Source organism: Leguminivora glycinivorella, chromosome 7 (assembly GCF_023078275.1).
Source record: "Leguminivora glycinivorella isolate SPB_JAAS2020 chromosome 7, LegGlyc_1.1, whole genome shotgun sequence".
Taxonomy (NCBI): Eukaryota; Metazoa; Arthropoda; class Insecta; order Lepidoptera; family Tortricidae; genus Leguminivora; species Leguminivora glycinivorella.
This window is the reverse complement of record NC_062977.1, coordinates 14,650,150-14,672,150: the sequence shown is the minus strand read 5'-3', so window position 1 is coordinate 14,672,150 and position 22,001 is coordinate 14,650,150. Positions and strand designations below refer to the sequence as shown.

The 22,001-nt window shown below is 39.9% G+C and overlaps 2 protein-coding genes across 2 annotated transcripts in view; both read right to left on the bottom strand.

The window, feature by feature from the left end:
* LOC125227891 (partitioning defective 3 homolog) overlaps positions 1-5,221 on the bottom strand; it is a 69,806-nt gene extending 64,585 nt beyond the window's left edge. Inside the window, exon 1 of the mRNA XM_048132284.1 lies at positions 4,417-5,221. Coding sequence (XP_047988241.1) covers positions 4,417-4,536 — 120 coding nt within the window. The 5' untranslated portion in view covers positions 4,537-5,221. The remainder of the gene's footprint in view (positions 1-4,416) is intronic.
* Positions 5,222-16,614: 11,393 nt separating this feature from the next.
* Positions 16,615-22,001, bottom strand: part of LOC125228195 (Ca(2+)/calmodulin-responsive adenylate cyclase-like) — a 161,424-nt gene continuing 156,037 nt past the window's right edge. Inside the window, 4 exon segments of the mRNA XM_048132669.1 lie at positions 16,615-17,503; positions 18,377-18,590; positions 19,759-19,905; positions 21,769-21,852. Of these exon segments, the coding sequence (XP_047988626.1) occupies positions 16,797-17,503; positions 18,377-18,590; positions 19,759-19,905; positions 21,769-21,852 (1,152 nt within the window). The 3' untranslated portion in view covers positions 16,615-16,796.

Below are 22,001 nucleotides of genomic sequence, written 5' to 3'. Positions count from 1 at the left end.
ACATTGTGAAGTTGAGTTGACTGACCTAAAATTGGCTTTAATATGGTTTTGGTCAAAATAATCTATGGCTCGGCTGGAGCTTGCGGTAATCATGTAATTTTCCTATTTCCTGATGCCTAATGAAATGAACATTGTGTCATAAGCGTAGTAACAGAATTCAGCTTCAAGAACTGATTTACCCTGGCCCTACAAAGTACAAACTTCTATGTCAATATGTGGAGATCACGCTGAGCTGACTACATGTTTCGTAATGGCAAACTAACACAATTAGCTTGCAAGTCAAGTACCTACACTTGATAAGTTAACTTACCTATGGAATAATCGATGGCCTCCACCTCTTTAATTATCGTGCAGTGACCTTAGCGCGGTGTAAACGATCCGGTTCAAACACTGTTCAGACTCATCGTGTAAGTACCACTGTATTTGGTTCCATATGGCCACTTTATAAAGATCTTAAAAATACACTTGACAGTCTTTTTGTTGAATACACAAATCTGGAATCGCTTCAGTCTCGCCTTAAGTTATTTAAAATCACTTAAATAAAAATATACCGACAACGGCAACATGTGGAAGCCATTATCAGCGTACACCGGCCGACTCGGAGAGCAAAATAATTACCGACAAGTTACATTTTATTGCGATAGCCGTAGAGGCTATTTTAGTGGACGCTATTATAAATGTAGTGTTTTTTATCGGCCCAGCCTACGGTTAAGAAAAAATCGAGAGTTTCGTTCGGCCAAAGACCTGCCATCCATCCACTTGATGACCTGACAGGAAACCCGACATATGGTGCTCGGGAAGGCCGGAGATTTTTTTTCTGATCACTTGTTGAGATTTATTGTAGACACTTTTAATGCTTGGAATTTAATAGCGATCATAGAGTTCCTTTGAACTAGCACATTTTAGAATTTTAAGTTATTGGAGCTTATTCTTTCTGGGACTATTTTAAGTGTGACCATTAAAATAAGTATTATAGTTTTATCGTATTTAAAAACTTATGGATTCCGTCCGAATCACAACAATGGCCCTATTGTGTTCAATTTAATGGCATTTCTAGAAGAATTGCCACACGAAGCTCGTACTCGTAAAACTTGAAGCTAGACGTAAGATCAAATTATACTCCTCTTCAGTGATGGATTATCCGAAATGAAACGCGCTGGGAGTTTTTGATGGCTGTCATATTTCTGAGAACCGGTCCGTGCCGGTACAATAGCCGAGGAAGGCGCCGCACATACCTGCAGGGCTTGCCCGGGACCCACCATTGTTTTGTCTACCTTCTTATTTTGGTTTTTTACGCTGAAAACATGACAAACTTTTGATGTAACTTTAAATGTAAATCCTGAGGCGTTTGTTTTTCAGAAAAATCGTAACCATCTCATGTTTTGTTTCTTAAATATGACCGCTCTCTAAATTTCACAGATTATCCGAAATGAAACGCGCTGGGAGTTTTTGATGGCTGTCATATTTCTGAGAACCGGTCCGTGCCGGTACAATAGCCGAGGAAGGCGCCGCACATACCTGCAGGGCTTGCCCGGGACCCACCATTGTTTTGTCTACCTTCTTATTTTGGTTTTTTACCAAGCTGAAAACATGACAAACTTTCGATGTACGTGACTTTAAATGTAAATCCTGAAGCGTTTGTTTTTCAGAAAAATCGTAACCATCTCATGTTTTGTTTCTTAAATAGAGACCACTCTCTAAATTTCACAGCCCGGTGCGTAATCCAGGAATCCGGTAAACTGCATCTAAACTCTAACATTCCTAAGCTAAGTTGCTAAGAAGCGTGTCGATTTTATCACATTGTTTCGCCAGTGGACCTGCAGTGGGCTCGTTAGGTCGTGGCGCGACCTCAGCCCTATCATTTTTAAATCGACGCACATCTGTACAGGCCTCTAAGTGACTTGTGTTCTTTTTCAAATAAAGAAGTCACTTGTGCAACGGTGCAACCGATCATGCAGAAAGGGGCAAATGCTACGTTTGTCAAAACTAAAGTATTCTAACTACACATTTGCGCAAGGATGGCGTTGGGTTGCTAAATCGATGTATAGAGTTCATGCATTATACATGAGAATAATTAGTTCTATTCGAAATTGCTCGATTGCTGCAATTATTTTTTTTTCCGTTTAAACCGTGTTAGTGGAAACTGGTGGCTACTAGTAAGCAGGTGGACCTTAACGCAATTTAGCTATCGAGATCATTCTAAAATTACCACTAGGTAAGAAGGTAAATGTGGTGTGGTATTCGTATTATGAAACTAAATGTTACGTGACTTGTGTTTTTAAACAAAGTTTTCTTAAAACATTTATCTGTTAGGACCAGTGTGTAGCCTGTTGATTAGCTTCATTTGCCATGAAATTGGGAAACATGTTTCTTGTAATGTAGAAAAATTTGGCTATTTTTAAATGAATGCTACACTATTAAATAAATCACAAAAATACCAGACTAAGATATATTTTCTTTATAAGGTATTTTAGACCACACTTATGCCTTTACCGAGATTACTATAAGACTAAGTCTTAAATCGAGATAATTTGTCCTTGAAATAACAACATTGTGGAAATTGCACATATGTAGTTCGAATTTCAAAAACCAGCTTTCTCAACTTATCGGGTTTCACCAGTAAACCCTCGACTTAATTATAATCATTCTCTGATTGTAAAGGAAACTTAAACTAGGCCATAGGGATACCCCGACAACATACAAAAAAGTCCTTCCGAACATGACATAATACCTATCGAACTCATGTTAGTACATAGCTTTGTCACAAACCTAACATGCAAGCGTTACCACTGCAAAGGATTGAATAAAGAGGGAGAGGCCCTTGAATCTTCCGAACATAACTATACATTGAACATACGAGTTCAAGACATTGAACATAGCTTCTACAAACTCAACTAACTCAACATGTAAACGCTAGTATTTACTGCAAAGGCAACGCAAGGTCGGGGCTTCCTACGATCACATATTTCTTAGGCAGGTGCAAGTGAATGTCTGCTAATGATGATAAAGGTCTCACAATCGAACGGAACGTTCGCCAGTGCTGTTATTGTTTGATGGAGATGTTTAACATAACATTATGTAAGAATAAGGAAGGCATTGATTATGGAACCCTATTCAGATCGTGTTTTTAACGTTAACTATTATATTTATATACACCATTTAATCAACGATAAATAACTACTTATATTTGCTCCAACTTCAATATTCGATTAGTCCAGCTTTTTTGTGTCATTATAAAATACTGAAACCGTTTCCTTCGGGTTAAGAATGTATTGCCTTATTAGACATGTTGGTTTACTTAACACTCGAGTAGTAACACACTTAATTCAACATTTATAAGTTAAATACCTCAGGCAAATTGCCGTTGAAGTGTTTAAATATTAAATCGGCTACACGCATGAATGCTTACAGTGGAACTTGCACAACTTTATTTATGGCAAGGATGCATATTCCTCATATAAATTTGTCAGGAAATATGAGAAGAGGAAATGGTTTCACTATCTTTGGCAATATTAGCAGGACGTGGAGTATTTATTTGCGTATGTTTCCTCCAATTAACGGTAAATGTATGTTAAAAATAAAGCAGAAAATCCGGTTACAAGGATTGGTCCTTCGAGCCGGATTTTTTACGACAGTTTCTAAAATAGTAAGTTGAGTGGGTTTGCGATAAGTATAGATGCTACATTCGTGCATTACGTAAAATTTTGTACTAGTCTCTCCTTACTTAGAATATAATAACTTAATAACGACTCAAAAGTGTGCCATCTGCAACCAATATTATGAAATTACATTAATCTCAGTGGGTTCGTATTGTGAATGTTTTCTTACTCGTCTATCTATGGACCGGAGACTTAGTCAGCAATCTAGTTTGACCGCATCGCCTTCTCGTTTCTGAGTAGTCATAATTCCGAATAGATACTTGCATTGTCGCGAAAGTGGTTCTTGTGGCATGACCGAGCATTCCATAGCCAAACGATCATTACGCAAAGCAAAAACAATGGTCTAGGTGAGAGCAAAACCTAACTGGAATGCAGGTATGCACGTCATTAGAGATATATGTAAAATAAAGTACGTAGGTGTTTAAATGCTGAGCTTTTGTATACTATGTATTCGTATGTTTACTTACAGTTAACATTAATAATTTCAAGTTACATTACAAACATATTTCATAATAGCTATATGTCAAACTTAACTGCTACTTCACGTGCGCGGTTGCATATTTGGAAATGCGTTACGTTCGAACTTTCATTCTACCCGCATTGTTTACTGTGTCGTTTCGCGTCACGGCCAATTCGGATCGTACGCGGACCAATACAAAAGGAGGGAAAACGCGCGAAAACACGTCTGCGTTACAAAAAGTGAACCAGATCGACGAGTTGTGAGACTTGTGTCGTAAGCGGTAACAGCGCTACTGACCTGTCCCGTGGCTTTCTTGAAGCGAAGAGTGGCTTCCCGCACCAGGTCCCGGACGAGCAAGTCGCCCGCGCCGCAGGGCACCAGCACCCTCACCGCCCCGAAGCACACCGTCACCTTCATATCCTCAGCGCACTATGAATCACCGAAACACCACGCCTCACTCACTCACTGCTCACCACTGTATCTACGCGCCAACATTATTAGTTTGTGGACAAACTAATACGAGCAAAACACTACCTGACGCACATGGTAAAGGTAACCCTGCACCGAAGCCGCTCTTCGACCACCGACACAAAAAGTACAAAAACACTGGCTTGTCTGTTCGTTTTCATAGCGCAGGGCTAGAACTCAGACGCTACACTTAATTTGGACGACTTGTATGATTATTTGAAATTCACTGATCGAATACACAAATCACATTCAACATTGGGCACATTTCGATAAGATTACGCGAAATACGGGCGTAGAGTGCTCCGTCAACGGCAGCAACGGTTGTAGCAAGGGATATGAATAAGAATTCGTTTGTAAGTTGTGACGGGCGCGGGAGGGGTGTGCGGCGGCGGGGAGGGCGCGACCGGTTCCCGCAGCCAATGGGCGGCGGCGTCAGACAGGCAGCTGTACGCGTGTGGTGGTGACCACCGCGTGCCGCGTCATCCACTCATATTATTTAACTCACATACCGATTATTTCTCATTATTTTGAATGAAACTGCACCTGATTACGGCAGTACTGACTCATGACACGCAGGAAACCATGTTAGGCCTCTGCCGGTGCGCTGTCCCGACCGGTGTTTCTCGGCGTACACAGTCACCGTACAACTGTCGGAGTAGTGTGAGGGTTGGAATGTCCTATTCAACACAACTCCCACACAAACGCGCGCTTTAAGCTAAAGTTTCATTGCTGGTGGAAAAGAAACATAAACTAGAAGCCAAGGCAACCTTCTGAATTCTGATAAATATTCATCCCTAATTTCCAAGCAGATATTATCTTTGTTTAGTCCTTGGCAAGGTCCAAAATGTTAATCAATATCACCATGCCAACCGCCTGTGCAGGTATCTAAAACAGCTGAACAACAGTGAACTCCGACCTCTTAGGTATAGCTCTTTGACCTACCTATCTGTAATGTAATGTAGCTATGTACATACTTATTTTTGTATTTTAAGGGCCATAGATAAGATAATAAGAATAAGTACATACATTACATACATACATTTAATGACTGGTGGAGTTATGCCTTATGGCATTAAGTCCGCATTTTGTACTAAAAGTTTTTTCTATATGTACTAAATTCAAAAAAATAGGTATGTTTGGTGGATAGTTTCAAGCTTTTCCTAAACCAATTTACTCCAGACAACCTTAGTTAGATAACTTATTCTTAAAGAAAATTATTTGTTAAATAATTTAATAGGTAATAAAATAATTATTGATCCTCATTATTTCCCCTGGTACAGTAAAAATACAAATAAAAATGTTGAAATTAGTTAAAAAAGAGATAGTTAAATTAACATAAAATCATCTTAAAGGCCGGCAACGCACCTCCAACACTTCTGGTGTTTCGGGGGTCCATGGGTAGCAGTGACCGCTTACCATCAGGCGACCCGTCTGTTCTTTGCCGTCTCCTATCGCACAAAAATCATCATATAAATTATAGACTTGCATGTTTGTTTATTGGCTTCATTAATTTATTAAAAGTTATTACACTATGGTGTTATGTGTGTGTAGGTATGTACTAAGCCTATCAAGTAGGTAAGAACTGTACGCCCAGTGCATCCACATTGCATTTTTAACAATGCAATGCAATACGCGTATCAAATAAATATAGTTGAATGTAACATCAATTATGTTGAATGAATCACTACAAGAGGCCGACATAAACTGCAAATGCTGTGAAATACACATTTAAACTGTCCTAATATTGATTTCAGTTAGTAAAAAAAAATGTAAATTTAAAATAAAGTCCTTTAAACACAAAATCATAAGAAAAAATATATTTATTTTTATACCTAATATGATTAATCACGTAAAGAATATTTATTTAGGTACATATTTATTTTTTATTGTCCATACCATAATATGAAAAGACATGATGCTAATGTGAACTTAATTCCATAAGGCAGAATCTCTACCAGCCAATAATATGTTTTTCCCCTCACTAGCTCGGAAAGACGTGTTTTGTCCTTTAATACCAGCGGGTAAAAACGCATTTTATTCACTAGTGGGTAAAGTAATTTGTTCTTGAATAAAGTCAAATTAACTGCTTTAAAATTGATAAAAGTAGGTGAATCTAGTAATAAAGATGATTTACCACCTGTGGAACTACTGGAAGCAGTGATAAACGCATTTTTTGCGTTGTAGTTTCCTCGCTATAGTGAGGGGAAAAGTTTTGTGTTACAGTCGGGTGCAAATGTATTTTACTTCTCGTGTGTTAAAAAACTCGCAAGTTCAGGATTCTATTTTCGAACCACTCGCTTCGCTTGTGGTTCAACTATAGAATCCTTTCACTTGCTCGTTTTTCAATTCCACGCTCGGCGTTAAAATACAACTTTGCCCCCTTTTATAACAAATAACTATTTGTTAACTGTATTAAAAAGCTCACAATGCTCACATATATGGTAATTTACTTCCTAACTACCCCAAAGAACCCACTCAAATAATCATATTTTGTGCTCAAAATGCTCGTTGGCCAACCGTCCAATGGTGTTTAAATTCAGGTAGTCGTTAACTCCACGTGGTGTTAACTGAGACATAAGTTTTTTAAAACATCATAAAATTCTCATGGCGTTCCATGGTTCAAGGTAAAGGGCATTAGTATGCGGATAACATAACATACCTACCGCCGTACCTGGCCCGCTAGCCGCGAACTTATGGGTTTGAACTGATAGGTTAACTTCAATATGCCATTACTCTTTCAGCAAAAACATTTTTTTTTTTATAACCAAAAAATTTAAACTTTGAAAAAATCTCAGACATAGTGGACTGATTTCCATCACACATGGCTAAGAACACTCCCGACTAATTCAGCTTTCAAACAAACAAAAAAACTACTTTTATCTAAACCGTTTGGGAGCTGCGATGTACAGACAGACAGACAAAACACTCATAAGGACTCGTGAGGTTAAAAACAAGGGAATATCGAAAGTTAAAATACAGTAACTCTGTATGAGTATGCGTCCCATAGGTAGTTACCATTCTTTATTGACAGAACAAGATAATCATTTCTTCATAAAATAACAATCTATAGGTAACCAATTAAATTCTTACATTTATTGTTGCCAGGCTTATTGTTGAAGCATGTAATTAATTGATTTGTTTCTATTCTATGACAGTTCTTATTGAGTGATTGATATATACATGTATATGTATGCAATGTACCTGGGGGCCAATTTTTGAGTCTCACGCGTTCGAATTCAGAAAATAGACACTGAAAATTATAAGCAAGTCAACGTTTTCAACCGGTATTTTAGTGACAAAATCTCGTATGCGAGATTCAAAAATCGCCCCCCTGTACCTACTTATAATAATATCCAGTACATGTACATTATACCATTTATGTACTTACTAAATTAAATATAGATTATTTCAGGTTTATCCACGATATAAAATGACAAAACTATAGAGGACTAATCATCCATTTGTCGACTAGTTTTGGTAAAGATCTATGAGATAGAATTTCCGTAAAGATACAGGAGCCCGGCAAGGCCGGCAATCATAAATTAGTGCATTAGTTGAAATTGCCACCCTGTATATTATACACAAACAGCCTCGCAAATGTACAATACAATACAATACAAATACTCTTTATTGCACACCTCAATACAGGAAACAATATAGTAAGTATACACAACAACTTAAGAGGTAAAACAAGAGGCGGTCTTATCGCTAAAGAGCGATCTCTTCCAGACAACCTAGGTAGTCGAGAATAATAAATTCAACCTTGTAAGTAAGTGTACTAAATGTAGACTTAGAGGAAATCTAGCAAATTACATGCCAGCTATATGGGACATGAGTCTATCAAGGTATCATTGCTCAGATAAAAAGTGAAGCACATTGACTTTATAGCTCAGCTACATTACATTAGCATCTTGTGATGCTGCGAAAATTTACATCTGACACGTGTTCATTTTCATGGTTGTACCAAAAAGGTACCCTTATGTTTTTAATTTTGCGACCCGGCAGGCAAGTATGGTCGCACGATAAATGATAAAACATCTGGCCGTCCCTATCGCACTTACAAATAGTGCGATAGGGACGGCCAGATGTTTATCGCGACCATGTTTGCCTGCCTGAATAAAAAACTTTATAGCCTATCAAGTCAATTGAACTTTTAAAATGCCACTACCGATCAGCTGTAGATCTAAGACAACCCAGATTCTGGCCATATAAATAATTAGACATTTTCATACGGTACCTAATACAATAACTTTTTTCATTACATTTCACCCTTATTACCTCTAGACTCTGAAGTAGATAGCATATTGATGAATTTAAAATCGGAAAGTGCCACGGGGTGGGACAACATACCGACTGTCTTTTTAAAAATGGCAAGGTCTGAGGTTGTACCCATCATAAAGCACCTCGTTAACACTTGTTTTGACTTAGGGACCTTTCCAGCCCCTTTGAAACAGGCAATTATAACTCCTGTCCATAAGGACGGGGAGAGAGACAGCATCAATAATTACAGGCCAATCTCAGTGCTCCCGGCGATATCTAAAATTATGGAAAAACTTATAAATGTCAGGCTGCTTAACTATTTAAACAAATTTAACATTATTTCTTCTTCCCAATATGGCTTCAGACAAGGGACTTCGACTGAGGATGCTGTCACTGGACTCTGCTCTCTAATAGTTGAACAACTTGACAAGCGAGAGAAGTGCTTAACGGTCTTCTTAGATTTAAAAAAGGCCTTCGACACTGTCTCTCTTCCCATTCTTATACAAAAATTGGAAAAAGTAGGAGTAAGAGGAACTCCATTGTCTCTCTTCAAAGACTACCTTAAAAGTAGAACTCAAAAAACTAAATTAGGAAATTTCATTAGTGAAGCAAAAGAAGTTACATGCGGCGTTCCTCAAGGTAGTGTACTCGGTCCTACGCTATTTCTTGTATACATCAACGATTTGTGTAACATGGAAATAGAAAATGCAAAAACCTACTCTTATGCCGATGATACAGCTGTTACTTTTATTGGTAATACGTGGGATGAAGTGAAGTTTACCGCAGAGAAAGGTCTAAAACAAATAGGAAAATACCTAAAAAACAACGTACTGACGCTTAATACTGAAAAAACCAATTATATTTGCTTTGGCATCAGCAATGAGTCTCAACCAACTAATGACTACACCATTAAAATTCACAGTTGTAACAATATCACCGGTAACTGTAGCTGTCCTGCTATCAAAAAAGTAGAACAAACGAAATATCTAGGTATATTTATAGATCAACGCTTGTCCTGGTATCCACACCTCGAACATGTTTCTGGAAGACTACGTAAACTGACATATATTTTCAAAACTTTAAGAGAAGTTGTACCAAAAATGGATACAGAATCTAATCTGACCCGTAGAGATATTTTGAAAGAGATTTATGTATCTTTGGTTCAGTCAGTGCTAACATATTGTATACCCGTTTGGGGAGGGGCGGCTAAAACGAAATATCTTCAGTTAGAGCGCTCTCAAAGAGGAATAATTAAGGTTATGTACTTCAAAAAACGTACTTTCTCCACAAAAAAATTGTATGATTTATCTAAACTCCTTACTGTTAGACAACTTTATATTAAAAACACGGTTTTGAAAGTGCATAAGTCTTTGCCATATGATCCTAGTATACAAAACAAAAGAAAAAGAAATAATGTTATAACAATCTCGAAACCTGGAACACAATTTGCAAGAAAACAATACTCTAAACTGTCTAGTCACCTTTATAATGTTGTTAACAGGCACTTAAATATATACGAAAATAATTACCATCACTGCAAAAAAGAAATTCCTAAATGGCTACAAGAAAAAACCTATAATGAGACTGAACAACTCTTAAATCTTTGATCCATACACACACAAACACACACACACACACACACACACACACACACACACACACACACACACCGCGTGCGAAGATACGCACTCTTGTATATGGTATCTTACACCTTTAACTGTAATCTGAAATCTGACATCTTCTGTATTCTCCTATTCTGTAGGTAAGGGTTCTAAATATATACGTGTACCTTAGATATATATTAAATACATGCTGTACTACTTTCGTAATCAGGCGTTGGATGAGCGGGTCGTCTCAACACAGGCGCTGTAAGCCTAAAGAGAAGTCCCAGCAAATTGTATAAGCATATGTTATTATTTAAATAAAGATATTTTTCATTTTCATTTTTTCATTTTCATTACCAAATTATAAGGTGCAAAACTGTATTTGAACGTAATGGGTAGTAAATAAAGTAGATGTTAATAAACGTGAAATGAAATACAGCACCAGTAATGTAAACCACTTTAATTCCAAGTAATTAATATTGCTTAATTGAATTGAAACAAATACACAATACACTTTCTACGTAAGGCGAAATTTTAACGTCAAATAAATAATCACAAAAGTTACCACATTATAATTTCCTATTACGTTAGTTACTTAAATCTTCTTATGTCATTTATTCACATTAAAGCTAAGTATGTAGGATATGATCAACACCAGATATAAAATCGTGCACGAAGTATATTATTCGGTATTTATATGAATTATAATAGTCAGGTATTTAGTAGGTATTTATAACATGGATTATCTATCAATGGTGAGAAAATAGCTTTAATCTGAATACTAACTATTAAAAACATGTCTTGGAAAACTAAGTACAATTTTTTATGAATACTCGTACATTACCGGATTGTAATAAATATTGTGAATTTTGTCATCCGTTGTCTCTCAATGTTTTTGATATTTTAGATTAATATTAAAACGGATTGATTATGTATTGTTTTTATTACTTTGCTAGTTCTAGAAGATTAAAAGTTCAGATCTATTTATGGATATTAAACATCTTCAAATTGTCATTTGTATGTAAGTAGATTGTATTTTTAGAAAATGTAATCACCACATAATTATAAATTGAAATATAAACAGTCAAGCATTGAAGTAATAAATTAAACGTCGATTACAAGCAACCACAAAAAATAATGGTTTGGCACTGTGTACAACAAAGAATAAAGTAATATGAAAATACTGAGGATATAATGATATAAATAGCAAAAAATATCACTTACGTAATTTTAAAGTGGAATAGCACTTCATATGTAGACGATTAACAATATTTACAAAGTATAACAACTCCCAAGCCTCGCCAGATGCAAGTGCTCCTATATACATATCGATTATTTGCCTTTTACAGTCCACCTCTGCAGAGCGAGCTTATGATGGGTGTATGTATAACAGTATCTCACCCACGAGCGAGAATAGACTACCCGCCCTTTTCTAGCAATATAAATTAGAGTGGGATGTGTTGTCCTGTCTATCTCGCGATTTTCGCGGACGAGAAACTGTCTCGCCCATCACATGCTTGCCCTGCTAGCAAACTAGACAGAATATTAAACTTAATCCATTTCTAATTTACCCACTTTACTAGACACGAGGGTCTTCTGCCTGAGAGGCGAGTGCTTGATACAAGCAAGAGTAGAGAAAAACAAAACCACAATCACCATAATATTAGTCCTACGACTGATCGCCTCAATCGGAATCTACCACATATTGCAGTCTACTTGCCCGTTACAGTTTAAGTACATTCTTAGTCAAGAAAAGCGACTAAAACAAACTTTTACAGACTAAATACTCATTATATATTATAGTTTTATATTGCAGATTATACAGTGTTTACTCTAGTCAATAACAATCGTTACACGAATTGACACAGAAACTTATATATTACAATTAAATAATAGGTAATTGATTGTTCACGAGAATATTCTACAACAAATATTCGCTAGTGGTGTTATGTTTAAGTTGTACTTTGAAGTCTCACGGTTCTTTTCCTTAAGCTACCTTTTTGCCTCGGCCAAGAATTAAATGCTCTGAGCAACGGACACTGGCAGTATTTTCGCCAAATAGGTAGATATAAAAGATGTTTGGTAATCGAAGTTGGCTGGCAGCATCAGAGCGTTCAGCGTACATATTCTGTCGGAATATATTCTTAGTGGCCTTCGGGCTAGGATATATTATCTCTCGTCCCGGTGGAGATTGATTTTATTCTGTTCTGAAAATTTGCCTGGCGACAAGGCCGAGAATTAAAACAATTGTCGCCAATTGCCAATGTTGTCACCTACCAGACGGAATAAAAAGTATACAAGACGGAGCTTTTAAAAAGTTGTTTTGACGTCGGTAATAGATCTCACCCTGAACTAAATGAACGAGAGGCCAAGACAAATTGTGATGAGACTGATGGGTATAATGGCACTATCCATGATGTCTAAATTTACGTCCTTCAATACAACGATTGTAGAAAAAATAATTCTTCCAGTCTATGGTAACAATACAATTATAAATTGAAATGCAAAAAATATAACTACCTTAAATATTAAGCACATTTACAAGTCGATCTAGCCTCCGACATCTGACTGATACTGAGAGACAACTTACAATTTACAGTAAAGGGGCCAGCCCGCAGTCTATAACACTGACTCTTACACAGATTGGTCGATCGAAGTCAAATTCCTAAACCACGTATCACAAGACAGACCATACATAGTAAGGTACGTTATTCTAAGTCAGAGCACCTTATAATTGTAGAGATCATCGCATCCTCCCGAACGACGCCATCTCATGGCTTCCCGCCGCTTACTCGATATAATACAGTCCATTTATAATAGTTAGGTATATACTGACAATTTACACACATACAATACATATTTTAAAACAGGCACGTCAGTAATATTTAGAAGTCTACATCGAAATACTTCAAATTCGACAAAAACGATCGATATATAACAATTCACAAAAGTATTTGAGTATTCCAGTAAGTTTTAGTAGCACTTTTAAATATATAACATTTTTCTCTCACGAACATCTCCCGCACGACGTCAGTCACAAATGAGATTCCTCGTTAATAAGCTATTCGCTTTAGAATTCGAGCCACAATATTTGTTAGGTAGGGATCAGACGTCGCTCTCGCCGTCGGTGAGGTGCGCGGGCTGGCCGAAGTTCCTGGTGATGCACTCGCTGACGGTGCGGATGTTGGCGAGGTACCTGTGCGCGGGCTCGTCCGAGTCGTAGATGGCGCTGAGGGACTCGAGGGAGACGAGCGCCTCGGAGTCGAGCAGGCGCGGAAGAGGCGCGGGAGGAGACGTCGTCGTCGCGGTCGAAGTAGCAGGAGTTGACGTCGCTGAGCGCGGCCTCGGCGTCGGTGAGGCCGGCCTCGTTGAGCATGGACACGTTCTCGAGCGCGGGGTCGTCGGTGGTGTAGCCGGTGCTCGAGGGCTGCCCGCACTCGCCCTCGCCCTCGCCCTCTGAGCACGACGAACTCCACTCCGACTGACTCTCCCCGTACAGCCCTAGTTCTCGATGATTCGTCACCGGAACCTGTGGAAATATGAACTATTACGTGAGAACTATAACACTTTAAGGTCTCGCGTTTTGTACAATTTTTAAAGACACACGGGTCGAACGCGATAATATAACATTATTACCTTTTACCCAACGTTTCGGCCAGGTTGCACTAAGCCGTGGTCGCGGAAGACTGACGTCCCAGCGAAATGTCAATGGAGATGTAAACAACACCAAACTACCCGATATTCGTTTTTATAAATGTTCGGGGTAGACAAATAAAATTGATCTATCCGTATTTGTTTAATTTTTATTGTCCACCGTAAAGGTAATAATGTTTATCGCGTTCGACCCGTGTGTATGTAACGCAGTTCAAACACGAGACACTTATCCTTAAAAAACCTTCCTAAAAAGATTAAATCCTATAACCCACGTAATAATGTGGAATTGTGAAATGGAATGAAGTGTCCACGGCACTGACAATATGTTTTTATAAAAAGTACATAAATGAATAGGTAATAAGGTCATTGAATGGAAGGCAATTTACCCGATTATGTAATCTCTCTTGTATCTCCTTTTCTTGCTTTTCTTTTAGCGCTTCTATCTCCGCCGGCATTGTCTTCCTTTCACACGGCGGACTGTGAACAAAAGATTTTCAAAATAAAATGTGGTGACTAAATACTTTCTTAAGTGGCAGTGGGTGGGGCACATTGCACGTAGAACCGATGGCCGTTGGGGCGGGAAGGTTCTCGAGTGGCGACCGCGTACCGGAAGGCGAAGCGTGGGTAGGCCCCCCACAAGGTGGACTGATGACCTGGTGAAGGTCGCAGGAGTCCGCTGGATGCGGGTGGCGCAGGACAGGTCATTGTGGCAATCTTTGGGGAGGCCTATGTCCAGCATGATGATGATGAAATACTTTCTTGAATACTTAGAGCTGTTTCTATTAATTTTGAACATACAAAACATTTCGTTTCATATTAATAAAGAAACACGGCGTAGATAATATTGATTCTATCCATAAGTGAATGGTTTCAAACAATGGATATCGTATAGTTTGTCTTAAATACTAGACGTCAAGTTCTTTCATCCGCACCAGTTCCGCAATGGCGGCCTGTCTCACCACGTGTCGCTGCTGTTGTTGAAACAAGTTGTTCCACCACCACTGTTGTGTCGCGGGAAGGGTTCGGGCCGCACTAGCCCCGCTATTATTGTTGTTGTGTTACCTCTGGTGCGGGTGTTCCTGCGGGTCGGGCAGCGTGACCACCACGTCGGTAGGCAGCACGCCGGGGAAGTCTTGTCGTGGCGAAGGCTCGGGTCGCGCTAACCCCGCAATGGCTGCTAGTCCCACCGCGTGCAGCGGGCTGCTGTTGTTGTTGTTGCAGTTCACGCTACGCACTGGTGATAGCGACGGATTTGTGGCCCTGGGATGGTAAAGGATAGAATGAGGATTACCTCTATTACAGTGAAACCTGGATAAGTGAGACTTCAAAGGACGACAAAATTTATCTCACTTAAAGAGGTATTCCACTTATTCAGGGTCTCAGTTAGACTGGCATAATAAAATGTTTGTCTCATTTACAGAGGGTATCACTAATAGAGGCCAGAATAGAGGGTATGCCAGTTATAGAGGTGATAAATAAGGTGTTTTGCATATAGTTATTATTAATTGCATACTACTTAAAAGAAAAGGTAAATAAGCCTTGTATTTAAATAAAATATAAGACTAACGTTTTACGTGTCTTAAAACTTTTATAGCTATATTATGAAAGTATTTTTTTTTAAATATTTTTATGTAAATTATCGAAATTTTAGTTTTAATTACTTAAAATAACCAAGAAAACCCTTAAACTCATCTGAACATAAAAAGGATCAATCGCGTAATTTAAAGATAGGCTAAGAATTATTAAAAATATGGAAGTAGATTTTCAATGAAGTCCAAGTTACAGAGGTCATAGATTGGCTGTGTCTCAGATACAGAGGTAAATTTTTATAAAATTCTTAACAAACAATTAAGTTACTATACATTTCAAATATAGTCTCAGTAACAGAGGTAAAATACACACTCTGTCTCACTAATAGAGGGAAATGTGACTATAAAATCGAAAAGGCTAATCTCACTAATAGAGGTAAATCGGTGCGAAAGTGTCGGGACCACACCTTGGGTCCCAACTAAAGAGGTTTCTCACTTATCCAGGTCCCACTTAACCAGGTTTCACTGTAGTATTACACGAAAAATAAACAGACCATAAAAGACTCGAATAAGAGGTCGAGCTCGACTCACCTTAATTCTAATTTCAATTCCTTTCGCTCCGCCTTGGGCGGATTAGGTTTGATAAGATTCTTATCGTCGAGCAGCCTCTGTATCTCTCTCTCGAAGGGCGGCACGCACGCCACGTCCGTCGGGCTGCGCTTGCTGAACTGCCGGTCGTGGTTCAGATGCTTCAAGTCGTTCGGCCGGCTGCCGGAGCTCGAGAAGGAGTTCGTCCGCTGCGCGAGCCGGCTCGACACGTCCTTCTTGTCGGTCTGACTGCAGCCGTCCCGCTTCGCCGACGCGAGCATGTTTATAATACTCCGCTGGAGCTTCTCCTCCTCCTTCTGGAAGTGCACGTTCTCCTCGATGAACTTGTCGTCGAGGGAGGGCTTCTTGGCCATCTTGTGGTTGGCGTAGAGGTCGGCGATGGTGTCGGCGGGCAGCTTGGCGCGCGCGGGCGGGTAGTCGTAGGCGGGGCTGGGCCGGGCGCGGCGCGCGGCTGGCAGGCAGGGCACGGGGCGAGGAGGAGAGGGCGAGGCGTCCGTGGTGCGCGAGTAGCTCTCGTCCGACGAGCTCAGGCTGGGCGAGCGCGTGAGCGAGCTCAGCTCGTCCGCCGACGAGTGCACGCGCGGGCTCCTGGCCAGCGGCAGGCTCTCGCTCGAGCGAGGTCTGGGTAACCGCGCCGGTGGTCTCCGCTTGTGAGCCACGGGGGTCGCGGCTCCTGCGGCCGCGGCCAGGGCGGCACGAGCGCGCGCGGCGGCGGCCACCGAGGGTTGGCCGACACGCCGTGCGGAGGAGGCGGGGGAGGACTCTCCTCCGAGTCTTTGTTTCTGCGTCCCTTGCTACCCTTGTGGTTGTTCCCGTTGCTTTGGTGCCCGTTGCCGGGTAGTAGAGGCTCGTTTTCGGCGACCGAAGTTTCTCTTAAAGGTGGTAGTCTGTTCGGCTGGGCCGCTCTCCTCGCCGAGTTCTGCAGCATGGCTAGAGGCGTCGCGACGCCCCCGTAGGCGGTCGGCGGGCCGTTTTGCGGTTGACCGTTGGAGTGGTTGATCGTGCCGTTGGTGGACGCGGTTCGGTCGGTCAGGAAGTACGTCGTCATCTCGCCCTTCCCTTTGACTTTGACCTTTCCCCGGCAGACGAACTGGTAGGGCAGGTCCTTGAGGTAGTGGTAGACCTCCTCGGTGACCTGGGTGTGGTTGGGCAGGCCGGTGGAGTCCATGCGCGACGCCACGTTCACGGTGTTGCCCCAGATGTCGTACTGGGGTTTGCGAGCACCGATCACTCCGGCGACTACCGGACCCACGTTTAGACCTGGAAACAAATGATCATGTAATTTTAACTCTTGAATCAATGTTACTCGCGACGCTAGTATGATAAGTAAAATATTTAAACCAGAAGTAGACCAAGTGCGGCCCGCGAAAGGATGTCATCCGGCCCTCCACCAGTCCTTCAAAATAATGTGTAACATGGTGTAAACCTGGGTCTCCTCTAACTAAACTAACTAGTATGGCTCTGTGATCCAAAGAGGATCTTGGCCTCCAAAACGAGAGCACGCCACTTATCCCGATCCTTCGCAGCTTCCTGCCAATTATCAGCTTGTAGCTGACACAGATCCGCCATCACGCTGTCTCCCCGGCGGTATCTGGGCCGACCCGCCGGGCGGCCACCCTGGTCTTCCCAGATACGCCCCCTTGGCAGCCCGCTCCTCTCCCATTCTTAGTAGGTAGCCGAACCAGCGAAGTCTGTGTTCTCCTCTAAAATTTCTTCAAATTTTGGCCCTCAATAGAAAAAGTTTGCCCACCTCTAAACCAGTAAAATAAGCTATCAAAAGTCACATAACCTGTCGATTCTCAGCATGAAGTTGTACGAATTATCATTAATGTGCTTCAGCTCGCGCATAGCAAACACGAACTCGACCAGCGTGGCTATGTCGTCGCTTATCAAGAATAGTGGCACAACTCAAAATGAAATGCTACTGCACTTTATATTCTAACTCTTACCGGTAAGATTAAAATTCGAATGGCATTTCATTTTGAGTTGTGCCACTATTCTTGATAAGCGACGATGTGCCTTCGCGTAGAAGCATCGTCTAACATTTTCTTCTGGAGATTTCCACGATGAAGTTAGTTCTACAGTTTCTTGGCAACGACACAGTAAAATTAGTCAACGAGTAATTTAACTTACCAACTCTTAGCATGAAGTTGTTGTACGAATTATCATTAATGTCCTTCAGCTTGTCGCGCATAGCGAACACGAACTCGACCAGCGTGGCCATGTGCTTGCGCGTGGAGGCATCGTCCAACATCTTCTTCTCTGGTATAAGTCCGACGGCCGCCATGTACGTGGATCCCACTGTTTTTATTTTGTCTATAGCGCTGAACCGGTCTTCGCCTAGTAGCTGCAAATTATAAATCGATTAGCTGGGCATTCGATTGATATACTCGTTGAAAAATAATTTATAACGGTACAGGATTCTCGATTTACTGGGTTTTGCACATTTGCCAAAAGTAACTGAGGAGTACGGAATGGGAAAAACGTTTAACACATTGCACGTCCATCGCTCGATTTTCAAGACAGAATAAAACCGACTGGCAGGTTCTTAGCCGGGAATGTGGATTATTTAAGAATTATAATATTTTACATACTTACTATACTTTTTTATATAATACGAACAACTAGACATTGAGGCAAATAATTTCAAGTTCAAGCCATGAATCGGTCGTCATATCCTGAGAACGTAGATCCTTGAATTGCCTTCTCATTACGAATTCAAGACGCGTTTCAGTTCCTATTGTAATTCTAACGAAACTATAAACTGCAGATGGGCCGTGACTAACTTCCTTTGTTTTGAGTTACTTATTGATTTATTCTTCGTTACATTTTATATTGTATCAGCCTAGGCTGACTCACTGAGCAGATTGTCTTGTAACTAACTCAATTACAGAATTTCAAAAGCTATTTATGGACATGGCATCTACTAGCTATTTCTATACACATATCTAAGACCAAATTAGCGACATTAACGAGATGTCGGTATGTCGTTGGCTATAAGTGATACTCAATTATTTATAAATATTATAAATAATTAATTAAGTAATTTGTATGTTACAGCAAAAATAATAAACCAGGATATTGTGTGAATAATATCCAATCTAACCATATACTTACAATTTACAACATCTACTCAATGTAGATAAGGAGACATGAAATCTTAATAAAAATGTACCCAGGCGCTGGAATATCCTGGTCACGGCACCAAAACAACAAACTACTAAAACATTTAAGTATAAAATAAACTCACCTCATCAAAGTCCGCGATGATCTCATTAAGCAGCCTCAGACACTCCATGCCCTGGTTGTTGCCGTCGAGCTCCATGTAGAACTCGTGGTAGTTGGTGATGGACGCGAAGACGACTCCTACACGCTGGTACGACTAGTGGTACAGGTCCTGCTGGCGCCACTTGTCATTTGCAAGCCAGTGACATAGGTCAGTTCAAACCCTCTTATATCCTGGTCGCGGCACCAAATTAAAACTAATAAAACGATTAGGTATAAAATACACTTGCCTCATCGAAGTCCGCGATGATCTCATTAAGCAGCCTCAGACACTCCATACCCTGGTTGTTCCCGTCAAGCTCCATGTAGAACTCGTGGTAGTTGGTGATGGACGCGAAGACGACCCCCACGCGCTGGTACGACTGGTGATACAGGTCCTGCCGGCGCCACTTGTCAGTTGCAAGCCAGCGTAGGACAGTGACATAGGCCAGTTCACAAGTTAATTTTACTGAGGTTTGAAAGATAGATAGGAAGTGGGAGATTAGGCTGTGGTCAGCTTATTGTGTTCCCAGTGTATATAGTTTTAGATTATATAAGTTACAGGGTCCAAAGTCCTAAGCTTTTGAAAGGTATTGCAACTTCTTTAGTCTAAAAGAAAATGTGTATAATTTTTGGGGACCCCCGCACGTAAATGTAAGTATTTGTATATTTTGTATGTGCACAGTGGGTTACATTAAGTATAAAAGTTTTTTTATTTATTTAATTAAAATTGTTAGGTTTGTTGTGTTGATTAGAATTTTAATTTTTGAGTGTTTTAGTTTGGCCAATGGTTATGTCACTGTTCCCTATTCTTGCTTGTTTAACAGCAAAGCATTTATAAGCATCATTGATGGTATACTGACACGGCAAAAAATCGTATGTGCATTCTAAAACTAATTGAACGTGTACTTTATTCCACAAAAACAAGGTTAAATGAGTTTACGAATGCCCACACATGCACTTGTCATGCTCAGTATTAGGCCCTACATGCGTAGCACGACAGTCTAGAGGCAAAATGTCTATCAGACTGTCGTGACACTCATGTGCTAGGCAGACAACGCGACAAAAATGTAAAGCGTGTACAAATGATGACAGTAATTATGAAATGCCTTGAAGCTAAAATGCGAGTGATTGAATGAATGACAGATACGTTCAAATTCATATAAAACATGACGTCAAAATTGAAAATGAATGATTCTTGTGTAGACTGAGATGTGAATGATACATGCAATAAACCCCACATAAGCAAGCCACAGACCATGGTTACAAAGCGTTGCATCGAAATACGATAGACATAATAAAATCATGCGTCTAGTAAATAGGATTTCAAACTGGGGCCTATTGCATAACAATTTATAACTTGTATTACAAGTGCTCTCTTTTTCTCATAAAATGAATTGGATAGGGATTACCGCTTGTTGTAAATTGTTATGCAATAGGCCCCCGATCTTTATAAATGTATGCGCATCCCATTTACCAAAATTGCATGTTCAAATTTAAAATCAATTATTGTTGGCGTTCCATACCTAAAGGGCCGTAATTCTTTATAAGCAATAAGAACCTCTTTATTGAATTTATGTGAAACTGATTTAAATTAAGAAAAAGAAGAAATGTGTGAGTGTTTCGAAACCACGGGGACAACGCTGTGTTCTGTTGGAATTTCGAATGGAACGAACCTACTTACACTGAAGCATGAGGACCCTTTACGCATGGAAAGTCACATTTGTATGTCGTTAGAGATAATCGAATGTTAAATAAAGCATAAAATGTCACATTCAAGATGGATCTCCATGAAGCTAATAATTGATAATTTGATTAATTCAGCACCATTTATCTGACATTTTTTAGTCTTTACTAGGTAGGTAGGTCTTTATAGGTACATTATTTACATTACCTATTGATATCAAAGAGCTGACGTCAATTTTCAAATAAAGACAAAAATCGTGTTGTTAGTTTAAATTCGAAGCACAGTAGGCCTAGCACATGATGGCCGCGAGAGTATGTCGCCGCGAGACAGATGACACGTCTTCTTCTAACTGTATTAATGACATAAGGACGGGTAGTCTATCTCGCGGCGACATACTTTCGCGGCAATCATGTGCTAACCCTGCAGGTGCGAGCTTTAGTCGATCATCATCGAGATTAGTAAGTTTATGATGTTACAAAAAGCACATGACAATAATGAAAAAAATGGCATTCAAATGGAATCAAATAATGCATGAATGTTAGTTGAAAAGTAAATAAATTTGAGTAGTACTTACCATGTTGGTCCTGAACTGATTGTCCAGGAAGTGGGTCGCCACGTGAGATGGCAGGAGATTAAATAATATTCTTCTATTTGATGCCTGGAGTAGGAAAACAAATATACCTTTTAGTATTTCAATGGTACAAAAATATACAAAAGTGGGTAAAAAAACGTTCCAACGTAATTTTTGGTGTATTGGTTTTGGTTTTTTGAATAATTAAACTCAAACGCTACGTAATAAAATACAAC